The sequence below is a fragment of the Arvicola amphibius genome, chromosome 18 (assembly GCF_903992535.2).
Source record: "Arvicola amphibius chromosome 18, mArvAmp1.2, whole genome shotgun sequence".
NCBI lineage: Eukaryota > Metazoa > Chordata > Mammalia > Rodentia > Cricetidae > Arvicola > Arvicola amphibius.
In genome coordinates, this window is record NC_052064.1 from 21,441,434 (window position 1) to 21,464,163 (window position 22,730).

A 22,730-nucleotide genomic window follows, 5' to 3' on the forward strand; every position below is an offset into this window, starting at 1 on the left:
TAAACAGCGCCAGCTTTAGCGTCTGACAAAGGGAACCTGGCTCCTGGCTTCAGCCACTGGCACTTGGTGCCAAAGTCAGAAGCTGGCTTGATTTCATTATACATCCTTAATTGATGATTTTTGATACAGGAGAAAAAGCTGAATGTTCAAGAAGAACAAAACTTGACCTCGAAGCTCTTCGCCAAAGGAAGAGAATGGGTAGATTCCGCCACCGCTCATGTGGATACTGTTCAAGACACCCTAACAGTAAGTGCCAATTTGGGCAGCCATACCAGTTTCCAGAGTAGCTACACACCTCATCATGTGTATACATGCACACTCGTAAATCAGCATGCATTTATTTACGTTTTCATTTCTCCATGCAGCAGCTGGAGCAGCACAGAGATGAGCTCCTTTTGTGGACCAGTAAGCTCCGGAGCCACGTAGATGAGCTGGTCATGCAGATGTCCAAGCGAAGAGCTCGTGACCTGGTCCACAGAGCTGAAAGCCATGCCTCTGAGCTGCAGAGCCTTGCAGGTGTTTTTGACAGGTAGGGGTGCGCAGTTTTCACAATCCAGGAAGTGCTTGTCAACCCACCGACCAGGGCAAGGATGGCTTTTTTGATGACAGCATTGAATCACTTGGATGCTGTGTTTACGTGCACACACACACACATGCACACTCATGTATGCTTATGCATATGTGTGCATGTATATGTAGATGCATGCCTACTTAGAAGACATACATGTGAAAGCCATAGGACAATCTTTGATGTCACCCCTTAATGTTGTACACACATTTTAGAACAGCGTCTTGGTGACCAGGAACTCACTAGACTAGTTGGCTAGTAAGCGCTGTCTCTCTCAGCCTCCCTAGAGCTGGGATTATAAACCACTATGCTTGCCTTTTTCACACGGACTCTGGGAAATGGTAGGAACGTGCTCATGCCTTCAAACCAAGCATTGTGCTGACCGAGCCATCTCCCCATCATGGAAAAATGGAGGGTCCTATTTTACTTGTGTGGCAAATCAGATTCCCTCCCGTGTCTGCCTTTGGGAACCACCTCAGCACCCCTGCATGTGGTCAGAAAGCTTTCTGAAAATTGACAAATGGTTCGCAAGAGAGATTATACACAATACACACATGCAGGGGCGCCCCAACACTATCCATGAACTTAAATGTGGAAAGTGGGGGACAGACGGTGGGAACTGATGATGGCTCTCTAAGGGATGGCCATCATGACTTTGTGTTGAGTAAAAGCAGTCGCCATGACAGGCAGCTTCCCAAGCATGTCTTCTGTGTGTAGAGGGGAAGCCACTGATCCCTAGTTCTGACTTCTTTCCTAAGAAGAAAGAAACTAGCAAGCTTTCAAGTTCAGTAGAGGCACCCACTGTATTCGTGAGTGACTCCACTAATTTGGCATTTTTTTTTTAATAACGTCTCTACATAATGCTGACTTGATAGAGGCCTTGAAAATGTTAGAAACGTGTCCTTGAACGCCACTAGTGCGGCCCACGTTCACGCCAACATCCAGATCACGATGGAAGAAGCAGAGAGACTCGCCGCTGATGCTCACAAGACCGCGAATAAGACAGCCTTGGTGAGAGCTAGCCAGGGCTTCATTGTGCATCTTCCTTTTCTGCATTCCTTGCATGGCTTCTAGGCTAGTAGTTCTCAACCTGTGGGTCGCGACCCTTGGGGGTGCTGAACATCCTTTTCATGGGGGTCACCTCAGACCATCGGAAAAATACAGATATTTACATGACAATTCACAACAGCACCAAAATTATAGTATGAGGTTGCAATGGAAATCACCACAACATGAGGAACTTTATTAAAAGGTGGTGGCATTTAGAAGGTTGAGTACCACTGCTCTAGAATTTTTGGAGCATACACTCAGTGGCTCAAATATGTTTACCCACATTCTTTTCTTGTGGAGACTGTTTGTATTTTTTTGGTTTTTTTTTTCAGCATATCATATGCCCATTACTTCTTAAATCATTTTGAGAAAACAGGGTCTCACTAGGCAGCACAACCTGGCCTTCAATCCTGAATTCAAGTGAGCCCCCTGCCCCAGCCTCCTGGATAGTTAGAAATGCATTGGACCATCTCACCTATGATTTTAAGTCATTTGCTTCTTTTTTTTTAAAAAAAAAAAAGATTCATTTATTGTGTATACAACAGTCTGCCTCCATGTATGTTCGCCCGCCAGAGGAGGGCGCCAGATCTCAGTACAGATGGTTGTGAGCCACCATGTGGTTGCGGGGAATTGAACTCAGGACCTCTGGAAGAGCAGGCAATGCTCTTAACCACTGAGCCATCTCTCCCAGTCATTTGCTTCTTTGTGAAGACTAATGACTGCAATTAAAGACAAAGGAAAAGTCTCAGTTTCTTCTGATAAAGACGTTGATGCCGTCTATCGTTACCCACTCACAGTTTTATAATGGCCAAGTTCCTTCTTTATGTACGTAACCACATCTCTGTGTTCTTCCTCTCAAACACTAAATTTCCCCTCCGGCTCTGAGGTGGACCTTTGTTCTGGAAGCTGGCTGTTGATCTTCCAATAGGGCTGCTCTCTCTCAGGAGGTTACTTACAATGTGTGAATTGTTCTGTTTTTCAGATCTCGGAGTCCCTGGTTTCTCAGGGGAACGCAGTTCTGCAGCGCACTTCCAGGTTTCTAAAAGAAAGCGTCAGTGCCAGGAGGAAGCAGCAAGGTCAGTTTGCATTTGGACGAGCGGGATGAGCGGTCACGTGGTGATGAGCATCCTCAGAGAGCTCTCTCCCTACAGCAATTTGAAGCTCTCCGTGTCTCTCTCTTTTTAATGTAATTGACATCGTGTGATTCTCAGTCTTATTCTAGTGTCGTCATTTACTTGAATGTGCATGCTTCTCTGTACTTAAAGCCTTCCTTATGACCGAATTCCAGGGGTTGCCCGAGTTGGCACTGCCGCTGGCTGTTCTTCCTGGTGGATGTGGGGGTGCTTCTCTTTTGTTCTCAGACTCCCAGGTCCTTGAGGAAGCAAGCTATATCCAATGCCATCTTTATATTTTTCATCTGACTTGAACCTGATCGGCCCTCGTTGAAATGTTACTGGATTAAATCATAAACGATAAGTCCTTTTCCATAAATACCTATACCGTTCAAGAACTTCAGCAAGCGATCACCTGGGACATGAAAGAGCCTAACATAAAATGCCAAGAATCTGTTCTATGTGAGAAAATACGCAGGCATGGGATTTTGGTTGATGTATATAATATGCTTCTCACATTGATGCAGGTAGTTTGTAGGGACAGCATTAGACCCTCCCGTAGCTCCATGGACCAAGGGCTGTCGGAATCAAGAGCTAGGCCCAACTGTAGCTGACTGAACCAAGGGTTTGGGCCTGGGCATTTTTGTTTGTTTGTTTCTTTTTTATTTATTTTTGTTTGTTTCTCTGTAAGGAGACAATTTAGAAACTCCTCTGTCCTTTGAATGTTACATCTTCACAGTTCTTGTTCACCAATTCAATCATAAAGGCTGGTGGGCTTTGGCTTCAGTTTGCACAGGGAAAGGTGCATTGAACTCTGGATTCCTGGCAATTATAATTCGATGTTTTCATCATGTGTTCAGAATGCTAGCTGTGGTTTCACATTGTGAATGGTAAAAGTTTTGATTCAACAGTGTAAATTAAAGCGGAAGGAAGTTGAGATGAGTCCAGACTCAGTAGGTGAAGGGAATAGAAAAGAGCTGATTGGTCAGAGTGACAGGTTGGGGATTACCATCAGGGTTTGACAGCCTTGAGGAGAAAGGTGGCAGGTTCCAGCATGGAGAGAAAATCATGAAATCTGACAGTTTAAACATTTCTTCACCTTTGTGCTTTCAGGAACTTAGGCACAAAATTCAAGGCCAAGTAATAGTGCAAAAGGCATTAGCAAGATAGACAAAAGGATCAAACCAACCAAACCCACCCCCAGTATCTGCAATGAATATTGCTAAGAATTGTTGGAAAAACTCTCAATGTTGAGGTGTCTGCAGGATGCTACATATGCTATGTAGATGGATGAGGAAGGATCAAGCTGTTGCCTAGGCAGCGTGTTAGCAAACTAACCTAATGTGGACCCTTTCTTCCCCCTTCACACAGGTATTACATTGAAGCTAGATGAGTTGAAAAATCTCACGAGTCAGTTTCAAGAGGGTGTGGATAACATCACGAGGCAGACCAACAACTCCCTCTCAATACTTAGAGAAATTCCTGGAGGTAAGCAGAATGAGTTTCATGGTGTAATTACCTTCTCGTAAAAGCATTCCTCATTACATGAGGAAGACCTTAGGAGCTATGTCGGAAGTGAGACCAAGATTGGTTCCATTTCAGCTTGCGAAGGAGTGTGACTTAGAGGTGAACACCATGAACCACTTTAAACCAGGTGCCTCAGTTTGCACTCCTTAGAGGGTTCTGATTACACTCTGAAGAGATTTAGGGCCTTCTGTAACCACGTAGTTACTGACTTTGAAAATGGGTTTGACACAGCACTTCAAGGACGGAGGGACCTTCCAAAGAGGTCAGGAAGAAAAGAGAATGTTATCGCTTCCCCATGGATGGGGGTGCCATGCTCACTGTGAATGTGACAAGTGCAGGAATTTTTCTTTTGTGATCTTCCTCCCTCAGGCAAGGAAACATCGTAAAGTCGGCCTGTTCACCACTGAAGGCTGATGGTTTGGAAGCACATGGTTCTCCAGCACTTTGAGATTGAGTCATAACCCAATGAGTGGCGCTCTCTGCACTGTGTACATGACCCTGTCCCCTTGTGTGCTTCAAAGACTCACCGGGTGCTTTGTCACCTGGGAATTTCTCTTTTCCTTTTTTTTTTTTAACCAGGAAAGTTATCTTTCATCTATTTTAGTAAAACACACTTTTATTCGGGCCTTTTCAAACTTACAGAAAAGTTCAGAGAGAGGGGCAGAACTGCCTGGGGATTTCCTCGCTTATATTCTGGGGTCTTACCATGTAACCCAGGCTGGCATCAACCTCACGATCGTGTTGTGCCTGCTTCTGGGTACTGGAATTACAGGCGTGTGCCACCATGCCTGGCTTGATTGCTGGCTTGATTGATTGATATGGCTTCTTCTGGGATGGCTGTTTTGCTCTGTGTGCTGAGGCATTCTCAAGTGAAAGACAGCTCCATGAAGACAGGTGTTCTTGAATAACAGAATTCCTTTTCCGTGAGCATCCATGTCCTCCCTGTGCTGCTGGTCCTTTTTTTTTTTTTTTTTTTCTTTTTTTGGTTTTTCGAGACAGGGTTTCCCTGTAGTTTCTAGGGCCTGTCCTGGAGCTAGCTCTTGTAGACCAGGCTGGCCTCGAACTCAGAGATCCGCCTGCCTCTGCCTCCCGAGTGCTGGGATTAAAGGCGTGAGCCACCACCGCCCGGCCTTGCTGTTCCTTGTAGCAGTCAGTCCACGGTGTGACTAAACACCACTTTGTCCAGCCACCGCCACTTCCCTCTCGATTCCAGGCTTCAGCTCCAGAGCCTTAGCCAGACATGAGGTGACGATGCCAAGCCTAGAGACCCAACTTCTATCTCTGGACCCACACACTGGAAGGGAAAACCCCCTCCCACATGTTGCCCTTTGGCTTCCGTAGGTGCACCACAGTGCATGAACATTCACACATACATGTGCACACACTAAATAAATACACAAAATAATTAAAGTCCTTTCGGTGTATCACCCCAAAACTGGACTAAGGCCATGGCCACCAGCCACTGCTTTTGTAGTCACACTGTGCCATTGAACTCATATTCGAGGGAATTAAGTATCCCCGTTATTTCATTGGTTCTTTAATGGGGTGATAGATGGAACATAGGAACATTCAGCCTTAACTGACCTAACAAAGCAAGAAGCCTTGTTTTGTAGTCAACAGGAAAAATGATGGTTGGAATGTGTTTCTGTGTAAAACGACGCTCGCTCGTAGTTTTAGCCTTGTCCCAGCAGGGTGCGTGATTGTCTGTGCCTTCATTTTAGGTATGAGAGAGAAGGGAAGGAAAGCCACAGAGCTGGCTGCAGCTGCCAACCGGAGTGCGGCGAGGACACTAGAGGACGTCCTGGGTTTAAGCCTGAGGGTTGTCAACACATCAGGGGACCTGTCCCGAGTGAATGCCACAGTACAGGAGACAAACGACCTTCTGCGTAGCTCCACCATGACCAGTACGTCGGTGGGCCTCCTCTCTCCTTTGAAAGCCTGCAGCCTGCTGATTGGGAGAGAGCCGGGGGCACAAGGAGGCAGAATGCAAATGTCCTACCATGTAGATCCCCACTTGTGGAGGAGAGGGGCCCCGGGAAATGCACATTGCCAGTGCTTGAATTCTTCATGTTTTCCAGGGTTTGATCACTCTGTTCTGTCTTACCCAGTGTCTTAATGATGAGCACTGCCCTCCCTGCTTTCCCTCCTGCCTAACTCTCTTGCCACCCCTTTCCTCCTTGTCTTCATCAGCTCTGTTGGCTGGAAGGAAAATGAAAGACATGGAAATGCAAGCCAACCTCTTATTCGATAGACTGAAGCCTATGAAATCGCTGGAAGAAAACCTGAGCAGAAACCTGTCAGAGATCAAGCTTCTGATCAGCCGGGCCCGTAAACAGGCAGCTTCGGTGAGCTGGGCTTGTGGCTTGTGATAGCACGACTCCCAGAGCCCAGCTCTTGTTCACAAATCGTGGGCTCCTGCTCATGGGTCCTGGGCTCCTGCTCACGGGTCCTGGGCTCCTGCTCACAGGCCCTGGGCTCCTGCTCACAGGCCCTGGGCTCCTGCTCATAGGCCCTGGCTCCTGCTCACAAATCCTGGGCTCAGCTGCCCCAACTTTCCAGTTCTCAATAACCCCACATCCTCTTAGGCTTGTCTTGGGATAGTTAAGCCATTTTTCTTAGAATCCTGCTCATGATTAGTGTTATTTCAAAGATTAAGAAAAAGCTGTCCTTACTTTATGGGAATTTAGGGTTAATGCCTGATCATAGCTTACCCTTCCTGCTATGAGGCCATTAAGTGGTTCCATCTGGTGCTGTTCCTTCAGTTCACCAATTAATTTTTAATGGTGGGGGTATTCTCCAGATTGAGCAGTGTGGGCCTCACCCTCCAGGTCTCTGGGAAAACAGTTTGTATGTGTACAGATGCTGTACCAGTCTACTTCACTAAGTGCCTGATACGCCAGAGAGGTCAAGTTCAGTAACTACCCGGGGGTCAATTCACGTGTTCTCAAGCACGTAGTAAGACTCCTGAGAGAGAGTACTGTTGCCACAATGTGGGTCCCTAGAGGGGAAAAGTGTGACTCTGTTCTCTCCTAGAGTGTTCCTTTCTATAAAAGGATGCAGGCTCACACGGGCTCTGACTTCTCTTTGTGTCGTGGACAGCCTAAGTCAACATAAACCAAACGTATAGTTCTAGATTTCATGGTTAATGCAGACTTGGAAGAGTTGAGATTAATAGAAAATCTATACACAGATAATTATGAAGAGAGCAATATGTAGTTAATAACACTTTATAGCTTTTATCGAGTGATATAATAATATTAACCCTGCATTTATTTAAGAAATAATCATCACAGCCAGGCAGTGGTGGCACATGCCTTTAATCCCAGCACTCGGGAGGCAGAGGCAGGCGGATATCTGTGAGTTCGAGACCAGCCTGGTCTACAAAGCGAGTTCCAGAACAGCCAGAGATACACAGAGAAACCCTGTCTCAAAAAACAAATAAAAAAAGAAAGGAAGGAAGGAAGGAAGGAAGGAAGGCAGGCAGGCAGGCAGGCAGGCTTTTTCTTTTGGGCCACCAAACTGCTCCCAAATCATGACACAGAGACTTATTATTAGTTTTGAATGCTTGGCCTAGCTTAGACACATTTCTGGCTAGCTCTTTTAACTTAAAAGTTTCTCTTCATCTACCTTTTGCTTCAGGGCTTACTACCTTTCTTTCTTCTGCATATTCTACCTTCACTGCTTCTCTGTGTCTGGCTGGCATCTACCTGGCTTCTTGCTCTGGGTGTGTCCCTTGTTCTCTCCTTCTTCCTCCTCCTCCCAAGCCTTGATTACTCCTCCTCTTTATTCTCTTGCCTGCCAGCCTTGCCCATCCCTCCTCTGCGTAGCTATTGGCTGTCCAGCTCTTTATTAGGCCAATCAGGTGCCTTAGGACGAGCAAGGCAAAACAGACGCAGCGTGTCTTTACATAATTCAACGCATCTCCACATCGTTAAACTAATGAATCATGAACAAAAGAGCACACCTTTACACAGTTACCTTAATGGTCCACTGCATAAACAAAGGTAACACATCTTTGCCTAGTTAACATACTATTTCACAACTACTAGTGCGTCAGGTGGTACCAGTCCACAGTAACAAGGGGTTAACTCTGACGTAAGCGAGACAGTTCCCGGTGTTACTGAGCCTATTGAAAACTAAAGGGCTGCGGCTAGGCTTGGTGGTGCACGCCTTTAATCCCAGCACTTGGGAGGCGAGGGCAGGCACAGCTCTGTGAGTTCGAGGCCAGCCTGGTCTACAACCAGGGCGACTAACACAGAGAAACCCTGTCTCGAAAAACGAGAAACAAAAAGGGAGGGAAATGAAAGGGCTGGAGAGACTGCTCAGCAGTTCAAAGCATTTGCTGTTCCTGTGGAAGACTGAAGATAGGAACCCAGGTCAGGAGGTGGCTCAGGACTGCCTGTCGTTCCTGCTCCCGGAACTTTGATGCCCTCTTCTGGCCTCTGGGAAGCCCTGCACTCACATGCAGACATCGACACACACACACACACACACACACACACACACAAAATAAATCAAGTAAATCTTAAACAAACAAAACCAAGAAAAATTAAGTTCTTCATAGTGACACACACCTGTAACCCCAGGCTGAGGAAAGGAGGATTATACATTTCAATTGGAGGCCGGCCTGATCCACACAGTGAGACACTGTCTCTAAATAAACAAATAAAGCAAGGCCTAATTTAAATGACTGCCCTGTATCTAAACAGCCTGTGATGTCTCGCTCTGTGAAGCCCAAAGTGTTACGAATTATGTACAGAAGAAGTGTGTCACAGACAAAGTAGATGGGCATCTCAGCATCCTGAAAACCCGCCCCTGTGTGTCACCATGTCATGGATGCTTTCTCTTTCCCGTCAGATCAAGGTTGCTGTGTCTGCGGACAGAGACTGCATCCGCGCCTATCAGCCTCAGGTCTCCTCTACCAACTATAACACCTTGACGCTGAACGTTAAGACGCAAGAGCCTGACAACCTTCTCTTCTACCTTGGCAGCAGCACCAGTGTGAGTGAGCGACCCGGGGTGTGTGGGAATACAGGTGTTTCCCTGGTGGACACTCTGGGGGTGAAAACATCGCGGTGACCACCCTGATGTCCGGGATAACCTTTGCTACAGTTGTAGTGTTGGATTTCAAATAAATGCAAAAGTACGCACCTGGGGTTTGGGCAGTTGGGTCTGTGGGTAAAACAGTTTTGCCTGTAAGCCTGAGAGTCTGAGCTTGATTCCCAAGACCCACTCAAACAAAACCTGGGTATTGTGGTGTGCATTTGTGTTTCCAGAACTGGACAGGTAGAGACTGGCAGATCCCTGGGGCTCCCTGGTCAGCTGGCCTAGTTTGCTTAGCTAAGTACCAGGTCAGTGAGTACAGGTCAGTGAGTACCAGGGGCCCTGTTTCAAAAGGTAGATAGCACCTAGGCATGCACCTGAGGCCGTCTTCCGACCTCCCTGTGAACATGCCTCGCTAATATACATACATGTGAATTTACACACACACACACATGGACACACGCACTTGTATAGTGAATGCCACAAGTAGGAAAGTAACACATCTGACCAGTGTCCCCATCTGCAACCTTATTGGTACACCTTGGGACTTGGGAATGTCAGGGAGGAGATGTTAAGACACAGAGGAGAAGTGAAGCACAGCTCACTCCCTTTTGCGGCTCCCGTCTTAATACGCACACCACACCTATCGGCGCCTTCTGAAACAGAAGGAAGCCAGAACCTTCCTTGCCTAATCCTCCTGTGGCTTGGTGACAAACCCTTTGAATGTTCTCGGGAGCTTCCCGAGAGGCCTAGTGGATGGTCATTCTGCAGGAACGCTGACCACAGGTCTGCCTTCTGCCTCAGGCATCTCCACACTGCAGCCCCGGGGTCATTATTGACAAGATCACTGAAGCGTTGGGCTGGCTGTGTAAATAGCAGTATGTAACTCATCCCTATTCATTTCCTGCCCCACAGTCTGATTTTCTCGCAGTGGAGATGCGGCGGGGAAAAGTGGCCTTTCTCTGGGACTTGGGCTCCGGGTCCACAAGGTTGGAATTCCCAGGTGTCTCCATCAATGACAACCGATGGCACAGCATCTACGTAACCAGGTAGCAGAGGGTGTCCTCCAGCATCTTTCTTCCTCCGATTGTACCTTAGAACACATTTATAACACATATAATAAGCAGGTTTGAGTCGCTGGTAAAGTTGGATTATAAACAACCAACGCAGGGTTTATATTAACTATAGGAATGAGGTGGGGTTTTTTAAATTACAGAACAAAGAATCCTCTTTTTTTTTTTTTTTTTTTTTTTTGCCAGAAGCAAGGGTCGTAAGAAGAAAAACATGTGTATCTTATTCCACTTTTAAGATTTATTTTTATTTCATGTGTATGAGTGTTTGTCTCTATATATGTATGTGCACCATGGGTGTGCAGAGCCTTCAAAAGCCAGATAGAGAGCATCGGATTCAAGGGAACTCTACTTACCTATGCTTGTGAACCACCATGTCGGTGCTGGGACTGGAACCCAAGTCCTCTGCAAGAGCAGCCAGGACTCAGCCACGGAGCTGTCTCTCCAACCCCCAAATTATTTTCTAACATATTTCTAGAAAGTCTAAGTCCAGGGAGAGCCATTTACCAGCCTTATTAAATGGCTCCTTCCACCGAAGACAATTCAGTAAAAAGCAACAGAAGCGGGGGTGGGGGTGGGGGGAGGGCAATGAAAATGAGAAACGTGCTTTCTTAAAATTCAAATACAAAGCCAAATTCTTCCCTAAAGTCCCCACCCCAGAAATAACTTCTTTTACGTAGTCTTTTTTTGTTGTTTTTTCGAGACAGGGTTTCTCTGCAGCTTTAGAGCCTGTCCTGGAGCTAGCTCTTGTAGACCAGGCTGGTCTCGAACTCACAGAGATCCTCCTGCCTCTGCCTCCCGAGTGCTGGGATTAAAGGCGTGCGCCACCACCGCCCGGCTTTACGTAGTCTTACAAAGAACTTTCCTCTTCCTTCTCTATAATATTGTGGGGAGGGGTGGGGGTTGCTGATGGCGTTGTTGGAAATACTGGCGCTATGTAAAAACGTGGCATCATTGCGAAGGGAGTAATTTTTATTCATATGAAGCTTAAATCAGTAATGACTTTAAATAGGGGAGTGATATGACAAAATGTCTGTTTCCCCAAAACTGCTTAACATGGTTTGGGGGAGTGAGGCAGAGTTTGAACAGCAAAGTGGGGAGCACAGAGAGCAGGTAGAGGTTGCAGGAGCCACCCTGGAGAGGCAGGTCGGGTGCCAAAGGCATGCTTCTACATGTGACAATGTAAATAAAATGTTTCCTGTTCCTCTTGCAACCCCTTTTTGACCTCAGGTTTGGAAACGTGGGGTCACTGAGCGTAAAGGAACTAAGTTCAGCTGAGAACCCACCAGTCAAAACAAGCAAGTCTCCTGGGATGGCCAATGTTCTGGACATAAACAATTCAACACGAATCTTCGTGGGAGGGCTTGGAGGTCAGATCAAGGTAATATTCTCCGAGTGTGTCTGAGCAGGACCCTCTGGCTGACAGTCTTGTTCCTGGGTGCATATATCCTCCACTAACCAAAATCGTCTGCTTTTATTAGTTTTCATTTTGGCAATGGGTTCGCAAAGCTGGGTGGTTTTGCCAGCGTAAAGGGTCATTTTCAATTATGAAGAAGAATGCAAGAGAAATCAGTGGTGCTGTTTGCCATTTAGAGATCTTTTCCGGTGATGAAATGGGGGATTAAATAAATGTCTAGTAATTTCTGTGAAGTCCCTTTCTCTTTTAATTCTCGTGGTAATTAGGTCCCTGGGAGTTGGGCGAGAGTGCATTGCACTCGTTTTATGACATCACTTAGTTAGACTGGATTCAGCATTCTGAATTTGAAAGGAAGTTCTCCATCTCCATCCCAGGACTAAACCACCGACCCTTGTCTGGTCTGATGATCACCGATAACAGGCTTTCCCCAGACCCTTAGAAACTGAGTTGATCTTTAGGATACTGTCCAGAGCTGGGTCTGGTCCATGTGCACACACCTGTAATCCCAGCATTCTTGAGGCTGAAGCAAGAGAACTGAGAGTGTGAGGTCAGCCTGAGCTACACACGTAGCAAGAGTCTTCCTCAGCTCCCCTTTCCCCTCAAAACGAAACAAAGCAATGCAAACAGTTCCCGCTTGGAAGTTAACCCAGTTGTTGCAAACTGGCTGTTTCAGGGAACATTCTCTTGGAATTTGGCTTTCGGGATTTGAGCTCCCAGGGCAGTTTTGGAGAATGTACGCTTCCAGCCAACTGGATGTGTTTACTTTTGTCTTTATATCAGAAATCTCCTGCTGTGAAGGTTACTCATTTTAAGGGCTGCATGGGAGAGGCCTTCTTGAACGGCAAATCGATTGGCCTGTGGAATTATATTGAAAGAGAGGGGAAGTGCAATGGCTGCTTTGGAAGGTAATCCACCCCCACATTTTGAATGGTCTGTTATCTCTATACTCCATAGCCCCTTGAAAGGTTATGCATGGAATCTTGGTTACTGCGGCCTTTGAACTAAAAGGAACACAGGGTTTGAAGTACATCTTTCTCAGGCTGCTGGCTCAGGCCATCTTCCAGGTTTTTCTTGGTTACTTTGGCTAATGAACCTCTTTACCTGAGATTTGGTGTCTTTCAGACTTGTCTTACACCCTTCCAACCCTCACCTCCCCACTACTCCCAACTGGATAATTGCATATGCATAATGAAGTATCCTGGAGGTAGGATCTAATCCAGGCACAGACTTTATGTTACGAATCTACCATATGCATGGCCCGGGGTGGTTCTAATGCACTTTAAACCAAAGTCTCTTGGTGAATACTTGTTCCCTTGTGTTACCCTGTCTGTCTGTACTCAGAGCTGTTCAGATGTCAGATCACTTCAGTTTTCAAGAGTTCAAATTAGGCGTGCGACTCGTCTTCCTTACTATCTTACTATCAGTGATGAAGATAAAATTCTGTCACGGTTTAGGATTAAGGAATTCCTTTGCCTCCCAGCCCTCCCAAGAGCGGCTGATATGTCCTGGCTTCTACTCCACAGCTCCCAGAACGAAGACTCTTCCTTCCATTTCGATGGAAGTGGGTACGCAGTCGTGGAGAAGACCCTGCGGACCACCGTGACACAGATACTCGTTCTCTTCAGCACCTTCTCCCCCAACGGACTTCTTTTCTACCTGGCTTCTAATGGCACCGTGAGTGTTTCCGGAGCACCTCGCCCTCTGACATGTCCCCTGTGTGACTTTTCCTGGGGAGAGCTGGACAAAGGTCCGTTCAGTCCAGACCGGAGGAAAGCCTCCACCACACCTCACTAGGAGAACTGATGTCTTTATGGGGTTTGCATAGAGGAGTATGAATGAGGACTTAACCACAGGAGAGTCCCCGGGACAGCTGCAGGACTGAGACGGCTCACCCCAGTGTGTGCGATGAAATCCCAAACACTGCATGTGCACAAATTGTTGCTGTCAGTTCTGCTTAAGTATTCCACCACCTCCTGAATCTGCGGGAAGCTTGGGGGTCACTACAGGGAGGAGGGAAGCACAGAAGCGGAGAGTGGTTGGCTGCACGCTCAGGTGAGGCTCTCCACATTCTCTGCGGGAGTATCAGCAGCCCGAGCTCGTCGAGGTCTCGTTTGGGTAGTCATAACCACTGCGAGGAACACGGTGACAGCATGTTACAGCTTGAGGACCGAGTTCCACAGCGGTATCTCATTAAGACTTGGTAACATGATATATGAAGTTTATCTTAGCCAGTTTCCACATACTACTGTAATCTACACATATATGCTGTGTAGGTTCCCACTTAAAATCACTTATCAGTTAACACAAACCCATGAAGAACTGTGAAGAACTGTGGAACACAGGAAAGCACTACGTAAAAGTGTGCCTCCTCTTGGCATGGTCTCAGCGGAACATTTGTTGTTAAGTCCTAGTTCAAATTGTGTCCTGTTCCTTGTGTGACCACTGTGGTCTTGTTTTTAAATTATTTCTATTGTTATTTTCTGTGTATGAGTAGCTTCTCTGCCTGTATGTCTATGCACCATATCTATGAGGTCAGATGAGGGCATTAGATCCCCTGGGACTGGAGTTACAGATGGTTGTGAGCAACCAGGTGGGTGTTGGGAATCGAACACAGGTCCTCTGCAAGAGCAACCAGTGTCCTTAACTTAAGCCACCTATCCATCCACTACAATATCCTCATTTGAATCTCATCCCCAGGAATTCTCCCCTTTGGTCTTGTGTGCTGGTCATTTTCAGAAACAGCCCACTTGTCAATTTAAATAAAAAGCACAGGCTGGAGAGCTGGCTCAGCCGTTAAGAGCTTTGCCTACTCTTCCAGAGGTCCTGAGTTCAATTCCCAACAACCACATGGTGGCTCACAACCCTCTGTAGTAACATCTGGTGCCCTCTTCTGGCCTGCAGAACACTGTATACATAATGAATAAATAAATCTTTTTAAAAATATTAAATAAAAAGCACAGAAAAGCCCAGTGTACCTACTAAAATATGGATTCGGGTTAAGAAAGGATAGCAGTTCATTTAATTCTCAATAATACTCTACAAAACCACTGGGGGCATTTTTACTTTCATGTAACGGACTAGCTATGGGCTCAGGCTCAGTTTCCCCAGTTTGACTCTTAAGAGGTTACTTCTACCCCTAACTTGGGTGGGAAAAGTCTAGAGGTAAAGATGTATCTGCAAAGAAATGTCCTTTCCTTCACAGAAGGACTTTCTGTCCATCGAGCTGGTCCGTGGCAGGGTTAAAGTGATAGTGGATTTGGGGTCAGGACCCCTCACTCTTATGACAGACAGACGGTATAACAACGGGACCTGGTACAAGATCGCCTTCCAGCGAAACCGGAAGCAAGGTGGGTGCACAGGGTAGATGTCTATAGTGTTGGCTGCCCCTCTGAGAACAAGCAGCACTCTGAAATCAGCGGGCGTTATGCTCCGTTAGCTTCCCAGCTACATCTTAATGACATTAGAGTCTACCACCCTCATCATTCAACACTTGGCTGCGACTACATTCTCCAGTGATACTCTGATAGAAAAGCTGCTTTTTTGTCCTGTGAAGCAAGAAGCAATGGGGTTTGCGTATCGTTGGAAGAACGATATTATTCCATTTGTCTGTGGTTTCAGTATTTCTCGTTAAATGCCAAATTGGAAACAAGAATCAAATCCTGATTCCTTTTGCACACCTACTGTTACCATTCAGCTGTGTATATTCTGAATCTGCCTACTTTTGCTCTTTAATGGTGAAGAACAGCCCTGGTCAAATTTGCAGAATTTGAAAGAACATGTGTTGTTTTTAATCTAAGTTGTTGGAAGTCAGATATTGGGATGAAATCCTGATATATCACAGAAGTGGAGAAGGAGCGACCAGCTGACCCTCTCCTTTGTCCTGGAGACCCAGCATATCCCAGACCGAAAAGACCACGAATCTCTGAGTCCCTCCCTACTCCTTCCAGTGACTCTCTGTTTCCCTGGGTCCTCCGAACTCTCTATGGCTAATTTTTGTCAACTGGTTTCTGACTTTGTCCCCCGATCCATTAATATTAATAATAATAATAAATTAACTATGTTAATTTTATTAACCCCGATCCAAGGTTAATTTTATTTACACAGTTCCGGAGTTTCTGTGCATCAGATGTCCACAACAAACGTGTTTATAAGCAGACTGTTAACAGGAGCTTACATTCACATCAACCGTTCCTTTCCGCTTCGCACCAGGGCTGCTGGCTGTCTTCCACGCCTACGACACTAGCGACAAGGAGACCAAGCAAGGAGAAACCCCAGGAGCCTCTTCCGACCTCAATCGGCTGGAGAAAGACCTAATTTACGTGGGTGGAGTACCCCACTCTACAGCTGTGAGGTATGATGTGAAACTGGGGGTCGCTCCCTCAGTGGGGTTGTCACGTGGGATTTTCAGTCCTCTTTTACCCAGCATGTGAACGGCTCTTCTGTCCTTGCCTCCAGGAAAGGGGTCAGCAGCAGAAGCTACGTGGGCTGTATCAAGAACCTGGAAATATCCAGGTCCACCTTTGATTTGCTGAGGAACTCCTATGGCGTGAGGAAAGGCTGTGCACTGGAGGTGGGAAGCTAGCATTGCCATGGGGGTCTGGATGGCTTTCTGTAGATGCCCAGTGGTTTATCTATATAATAAAGCTGAAAGCTCTCAACCAGCGAGCGGGTGGGATGCAGGGAGTCAGGCAGACCTGCGACGGCAGGCCAACCTCACTGCTCCCCTTTGTCACCAGCCCATCCAGAGTGTGAGTTTCCTGAGAGGTGGCTATGTGGAGGTGCCACCCAAATCTCTGTCACCAGAATCATCTCTGCTAGCCACGTTCACCACCAAGAACAGCAGTGGTATCATCCTGGCTGCGCTGGGCAAGGATGTGGAGAAGGCTGGTTGGTCTCAAGCACATGTGGTGAGTAGCTGTGACCCACAGAAAGAGATGCCTTCCAGAAACATGCGTGGGAAGTTCCCCACTCAAGTTCACTGCAGCTGTTTCCGAATGGTTATGCATGGGTGCTTTTTAATTTAATTGAGTATAAGTTATTACTGCCAGATGTTCTGCTGATGAAACCATGATTTCCTGAGTTTCGTGATCAGTGTCCCACTTCTAGGCATAGATGAAAGGCTGCTGCCCTCCAAGTAAAGGAACTCCTGACACAGAGTCCTGGTTTCCCTGTGTGCAGTGCTCATAGCGGAGCGAAAGCTCCTTCCTTATGTCCTTTGGGGGATTTGTTGTTGTTATAAATGTGAAGGGAAGAGACAATGTGGCCTGTGGTGGACATGGTGGTCCGGCAGCGGCAGAAAGCAGAGACAAAGGCATTTTTTTCAGAGTTAGACTCCCTACAAGAGGGTGACCTGTAATCACATGACGGAAAGAAATGTTGGGGAACACACGGGTATGGCTTGGTGAAGGAGAGCCTGCGCACGGGCAGTTTATGGAAGGGTGTGCTCCGCTGCTCCAGATGTGGCTCTGTAGCTCATCATGCATCCTGCACAGCGGTACTGCTTTCTAAACCTTGTGGGACAAAAATAGGCTCAGAGAGCCTGATTAGGCTGCCCAAGGTCACGTGACTGTTGTGTGTCAGAACCAAGGTCAGAATACCAGTCTATGGACCCCGGATGTGGCATGGGTCACTTAACCAAAGTGCCTGGGACTGGAATTGGTTTTGTGAGCTTCGTTGATCTATTTTTAAGTTGAGGTGAAATTCATATAACATTAACCACTTCAATAGTTCATCCTGGAGCACTTTGAGCATTTAGCGTCATGACGTCACCCCCTTTATCCAGTTGTAAATGTTTTCATCACCCAAATTAGCAGCCTGTGTCCCCAAGAAGCAGCTTTCCATCTTCCCCTCCCCACTCCTGGCCGCCATCAGCCTGTTCTGTATCCATGGATGGCTTATGCATTAGAAAGTGTGTGCTATTGAGTCAGATACAGTATTGGTCTGCTACAGTTCTTACTTAGCAGGTTTTCAGGTTCCATACACATTCGACTGCATATTTGATTTGCTCTGTGCCTTCCTATTTCCCTGTATGTACATCCCAGAAGTCATCATTAGTTCACCGATGGCCCTGGTTCTTTCCACTCTGGGGCACTCAGGAATAATTCTGCTATGGTTTAGGCCTTCGCCTGCCTTCCTTCTGGGCCTAGACCTTCAAGTGGGCTTTCTGGTAGAGTGGTTCTATATTTTACCTTCCAAAGAACTGCTGAACTCCTTCTCTCCACCAGTCATGAGAGGGTTGCACACAAGTCCAAGTTTTCTACCTAAGCCAGTGGGAAGGGTGGGCACAGCTGCTGTTGGCAAGGGCGTCGCGAACACATTTCACTTCTGGGGCTGGCTTTAGAAACTGTTGTGCTTTTTGTCAACGAGGCAAGGGAGCTTTAAGAGCTTTAAATGTCTTCAGACCCTTCTAACTCTTAATGCTAGAAGCAGTCCACGGGCAAAGGGAAAAATCAAATTATGTGCCGGGCGGTGGTGGCGCACGCCTTTAATCCCAGCACTCGGGAGGCAGAGGCAGGCGGATCTCTGTGAGTTCGAGGCCAGCCTGGTCTACAAGAGCTAGTTCCAGGACAGGCTCTACAAAAGCTGCAGAGAAACCCTGTCTCGAAAAACCAAAAAAAGAAAAAAAAAATCAAATTATGTGTATGGTAATAGAAAATTCAAAGTTCTTGCTGAAAAAATGGTCTACCTGGTGGTGCATCGTGTAGCAGTAACTAGCGTGTAGGGGGCCTTGCAGGAAGAGAAATACTGAGAGAATTGGTGCCAGCATGGTGCAGAGGATAAACCACAGGGGCACAGATGAGACAGCAGACACCAAGTCCAGCGTGTGTGACAGCTGGTGGCACGTGCCCTTGCTGGCCTTGCGTGAACATGCCTACTTTATCTGTGGAGGGTGGAAGCTCCGCACATCCTTCAATAAAGTATTTTGTTTGGGAAATGTATCCTCCGCAGCCCTTCTTCTCCATCATGCTGATTGAAGGCCGCATTGAAGTGCATGTCAACTCTGGGGATGGGACCAGTCTGAGGAAGGCCCTGCTGCATGCCCCTACTGGCTCCTACGGTGACGGACAAGAACATTCCATCTCCTTGGTTAGGAATCGAAGGTATCTTAGCTCTCAGGTCTTTGTGTCAGGAGGCTGAGATGTGCTTGAGGAAGCGCCTCTGTAGGAACCTTGCCGAATACTCGGTGTGATTAGATGGGGGGGAATGGTCCCCATGATGTCATTAGCAACCATAGTTCTTAGTGTTTTAAAACAATTCTAGGAATTTTACTATAAAGTCAACTTTCTTCTACTTTGTAGTAATGTTTTTGAAATTTTTCTAATTGAGAATCCTTTACTTAACTTAATCTAATTTTCCTTTCCTTAAGCCCAATATAAACTGTTTACAAAGTGGATGAATTAAATGGTGAATAGTAGGTTGGTTTGGGTGGGAAGTATCTTGCCTACAGCTAAAGCTATCATATCAACATTCCATGTATTTCCCTCTTCAGCTGGGGACCTGTGCTTGAGACACACTGGATGTTTTCACAGTAGGATAAGAGGAGTTTGAACACACACATTTGCTCTAATAATCAGTCGAATTCCGAGGTGTATTCATTGATTTTTATTCTTCTATGTTGGTATGTTGAAGTGCAGGTTTGTGGGATTCACGTACGATGCCGTGCCAAAATCTGTCTCTAGGAAGATCTATTAGCCCTAAGGAACTTGCTAGGGTTGCAGATGAAAATGGAGCTAATTCACCGTGCTTGAAAAGTTCATTTTCTCTTTTCGTCTGCCAGAGTCATCAGCATACAAATGGATGAGAGCAGTCCTGTAGAAATGAAGTTGGGTCCATTAGCGGAAGGAAGGACAATCGACATAGCCAACTTGTACGTCGGGGGGCTTCCGAGGGACAAGGGGACGCCGATGCTCAGGATGAGGACTTCTTTCCACGGCTGTATCAGAAACTTGGTCTTTGACTCTGAGTAAGTGTGACTGCTTCTCGTCACGCACTTGCTGCTTGAGATGCCCTGAGTCCTGCAAGGTCTTCTGTAACAAGTGAATCTTCTTGGTCTATCATGAGAGTCTCTTCCAGTGGAAGGGTTAATGTGGTAGACTGATCTGGCCATTATATTTTATTAAGAAAATAATCATCATTAACCCTGTGTGCGTGCATAGTTATGGAGCATGGAACTGGACCTTGATGCGTGCTGGGTAGTCACTCTACCACCGACCTATATCCCTTCCCCAAGCGTGCTTCTGCCAGAACCCAACTGGGTTACTAATAGCTACATCTTATTAATGGCTTCCCCTAAAACAGTTGCTATGTTATTAAGTATTGCAAGTGTCCGTTCTCCGTGACGAAGAGAATTATCTGTACAAGTGGCTGTTCGTCTCGCCTCTCCCAAGTTCTAGCTAAACTGAGATGATGGGAAAAGTTGTGGCTGAACCTACAGGCCAGGATCTGCTTATAGGAGTTCACAATGGGCTGTGCAGCAGAAGACACTGAGCCCATCCTTACTAGGCTGCTGGCCTGTAGGTAACCATGAGCAAGGGACACAGCCATGGTGTCCTCCTGAGAAACAGCCTTCCAGGAATCCCTGAACACAGAAAGAATAAGGCCTGTAGCATGGACTCCAATAGCAGGGCCTTATTCAGTTACCTGTAGTTGTATACACATTCTGCAGTTGCTTATCCCTCCCTTTGCTGCTGAGCAAACTTCGCGTGCCTGAAAGCCACAATACTCTGGACTCCATAGGCAGACCGGTGGAGTCCACCTTTGTGAGGTGGCAGTGGGAGCTAGGCTGGCACAGGACACCCAGCTAGAGCTTCTAAGCTTCTAAGTAGAGAGACCTGTGGCAAGCACAGTTCAGATGAAGGAACCAGTGTTAAATGGAAGCTTCTATGCCGTGATGTGGGAGCCAGACACGTGTGTGTGAGAGCCCAGCCTGCAGGAGGCTTGAGTCCACTCTGAATTCAGGAATGTCCAAGTCACCAGCCTGCAACCCAACAGAACAATGTGACTTGGACACTGTGAGGGATGGCCAGTTTGGTTAGCCTAAGAGAAGTGGATCAGTGGTTTAAAATGGGGTTAACTACCCAGTACGCAAATAGCTGGGCTCCCAGACTGGTTCACGGTGTTTTCATTTAGTTGCTCTCTTGTTTGTCCGTAGGCTTTTGGATTTCACCCATGCGGTTGGCTCTGAACTAGTAGAGCTGGACACTTGCTTGCTGGCAGAAGAGCCCCTGCAAGACCTTCATGAAGAACACGGGGAACTCCCTCCAGAGCCCCCAACACTACAGCAGCCTGTAAGCACGACCTCCTTCAGTGGTGTCAGGACAGTTCAAGAGAGGCACAGGGATAGAGAGAAAGTGGGACTGAGTCCCAAGGAGGCCATGAAGCTGGGGGGAGGGAAACATGGCCCAGCCATGCCCTCTTCCTGCCCTCTGGTTCTCCATCTGTGCCCCCAGTGGCAGAATACCCAAGAGCCCTTTGTCTATGGAGACTGGGAGGTAGCTTTCTGGATCTTGCTTCCTGTGATAAACAACCAGCAGGAATTAGGTAATAGTGCTCGTCTGAGGGTTCCTCGGGTTCAGCCCTGATGCTCAACACCCCAAGTGGCTAGCATACCACAAGAGGTTTGGTAGAGTTTCCCTAATCCTCCTTAGTGCTTTAGGGTCAAGGGGGAGGGGAGTGGACAGGAAATAAGCAACTTCTGTGAGCCACCGTGCACTCTTCAGTGTTGGAGGTCAGAGTCTGAGTCATTAAGTAAACCCTAGTCATGATTCTTCATTTTCTCCTCTTCTGATTTCTATCTCCTGGTGCACTTTAATAATTTAGAAGATGGTATACTTCTCTCAAAACAGCATCGGCTATGCCGAGCCAAGGAGTTCAGGACAATTTTCCTGTTTATATGTGTCTACTTTAAGTCACAAAGCTAAGTCTGGGACTCACTTGACTCGGGATCCTGGATGAGACGCTGTGGGGGGCAGCCAGCACTGCTAAAGCCCTGCCTTGTGCTCTCAGCTTCTGGCTAGGGTCTGGGGCTCCTGCCAGTCCGTCTCCTCTCTCCTCACCCTGCACCTGGTATGTGAGTTTAAGGCCCCGTGAGACCTGAGGGCGCTGTCATCTCCCAGTGGTGTCCCAGCCGTGGCTCCCTTTGGGCCACTGCCATCCCTTATCTATTTGAAGGAAAGTGAACTTTGGTGATGGTAAAAGATAGAAGGAAGCTCAGGCTGCTCTCTAGGGAGAGAGGATGTAAAGGCACGTGGTTTAAAACAGAGCTCAGGATAAGTCAGAAGTCAGACCACAGTGGCAGCTGCTGCTGTCCTGCCTGACACAGCGGCCTCTGTGACATTTTCTTTGTGGAAGAACACACCCGAGTCAGCGGGGTCCTGCTACAGCGGCTGAGGGTCCTCATCTGCCTCTTACAGGAACTGTGCACAGTGGACACGGCTCCAGGGTTTGTTCCAGGCGCCCACCAGTTTGGCCTCTCACAAAACAGCCACTTAGTGTTGCCTTTGAATCAGTCCGAAGTCCGAAAGAGGTAAGCTTTTTCCTGAGGTCCCTCTGAGGTTTTCGTTGCTAGACGATGAGGCAAGTGTGGTGCTGACTTCTGAAACGTGCTCCTACCAGACAGGTTCAGTGCCCACAGGGATCCAGGCAAGGATCCCATCTGTCACCTCTCATCGGGCTCCCTTGGTCACATACTCTTTTTTTTTTTTTTTGGTCATAAAACAAACAAAGGCTTTTCTACTGGCCTGTGGGGGAGCCGTGCCCATTTTTGACACTCGGGGCTTAACTGAATTGAAATCTTTCCAGAGTTGGGTCCACTCTAACAGCTTAGTACAGCCACCTGTGGGCCTCTCAGTGATACAGGACAACTGTGACATGGTCCAGCCTTCCTTTCAGGCCTAAGGGACCCCTCATTTACTGTCATAGAACTGTTCCCATCAGACAGTGGC

At 47.1% G+C, this 22,730-nt stretch overlaps 1 protein-coding gene across 1 annotated transcript in view; it reads left to right on the forward strand.

Moving 5' to 3' along the window:
- Lama1 (laminin subunit alpha 1) overlaps nt 1-22,730 on the forward strand; it is a 130,892-nt gene that overhangs the window by 100,755 nt on the left and 7,407 nt on the right. Inside the window, exons 38-57 of the mRNA XM_038315399.1 lie at nt 130-246; nt 366-529; nt 1,444-1,579; nt 2,601-2,694; nt 4,102-4,218; nt 5,979-6,161; nt 6,448-6,602; nt 9,115-9,258; nt 10,216-10,349; nt 11,601-11,751; nt 12,568-12,692; nt 13,311-13,461; nt 14,990-15,134; nt 15,997-16,138; nt 16,243-16,357; nt 16,524-16,694; nt 18,736-18,887; nt 19,565-19,750; nt 20,939-21,074; nt 22,200-22,312. Coding sequence (XP_038171327.1) covers nt 130-246; nt 366-529; nt 1,444-1,579; nt 2,601-2,694; nt 4,102-4,218; nt 5,979-6,161; nt 6,448-6,602; nt 9,115-9,258; nt 10,216-10,349; nt 11,601-11,751; nt 12,568-12,692; nt 13,311-13,461; nt 14,990-15,134; nt 15,997-16,138; nt 16,243-16,357; nt 16,524-16,694; nt 18,736-18,887; nt 19,565-19,750; nt 20,939-21,074; nt 22,200-22,312 — 2,831 coding nt within the window. The remainder of the gene's footprint in view (nt 1-129; nt 247-365; nt 530-1,443; nt 1,580-2,600; nt 2,695-4,101; nt 4,219-5,978; nt 6,162-6,447; nt 6,603-9,114; nt 9,259-10,215; nt 10,350-11,600; nt 11,752-12,567; nt 12,693-13,310; nt 13,462-14,989; nt 15,135-15,996; nt 16,139-16,242; nt 16,358-16,523; nt 16,695-18,735; nt 18,888-19,564; nt 19,751-20,938; nt 21,075-22,199; nt 22,313-22,730) is intronic.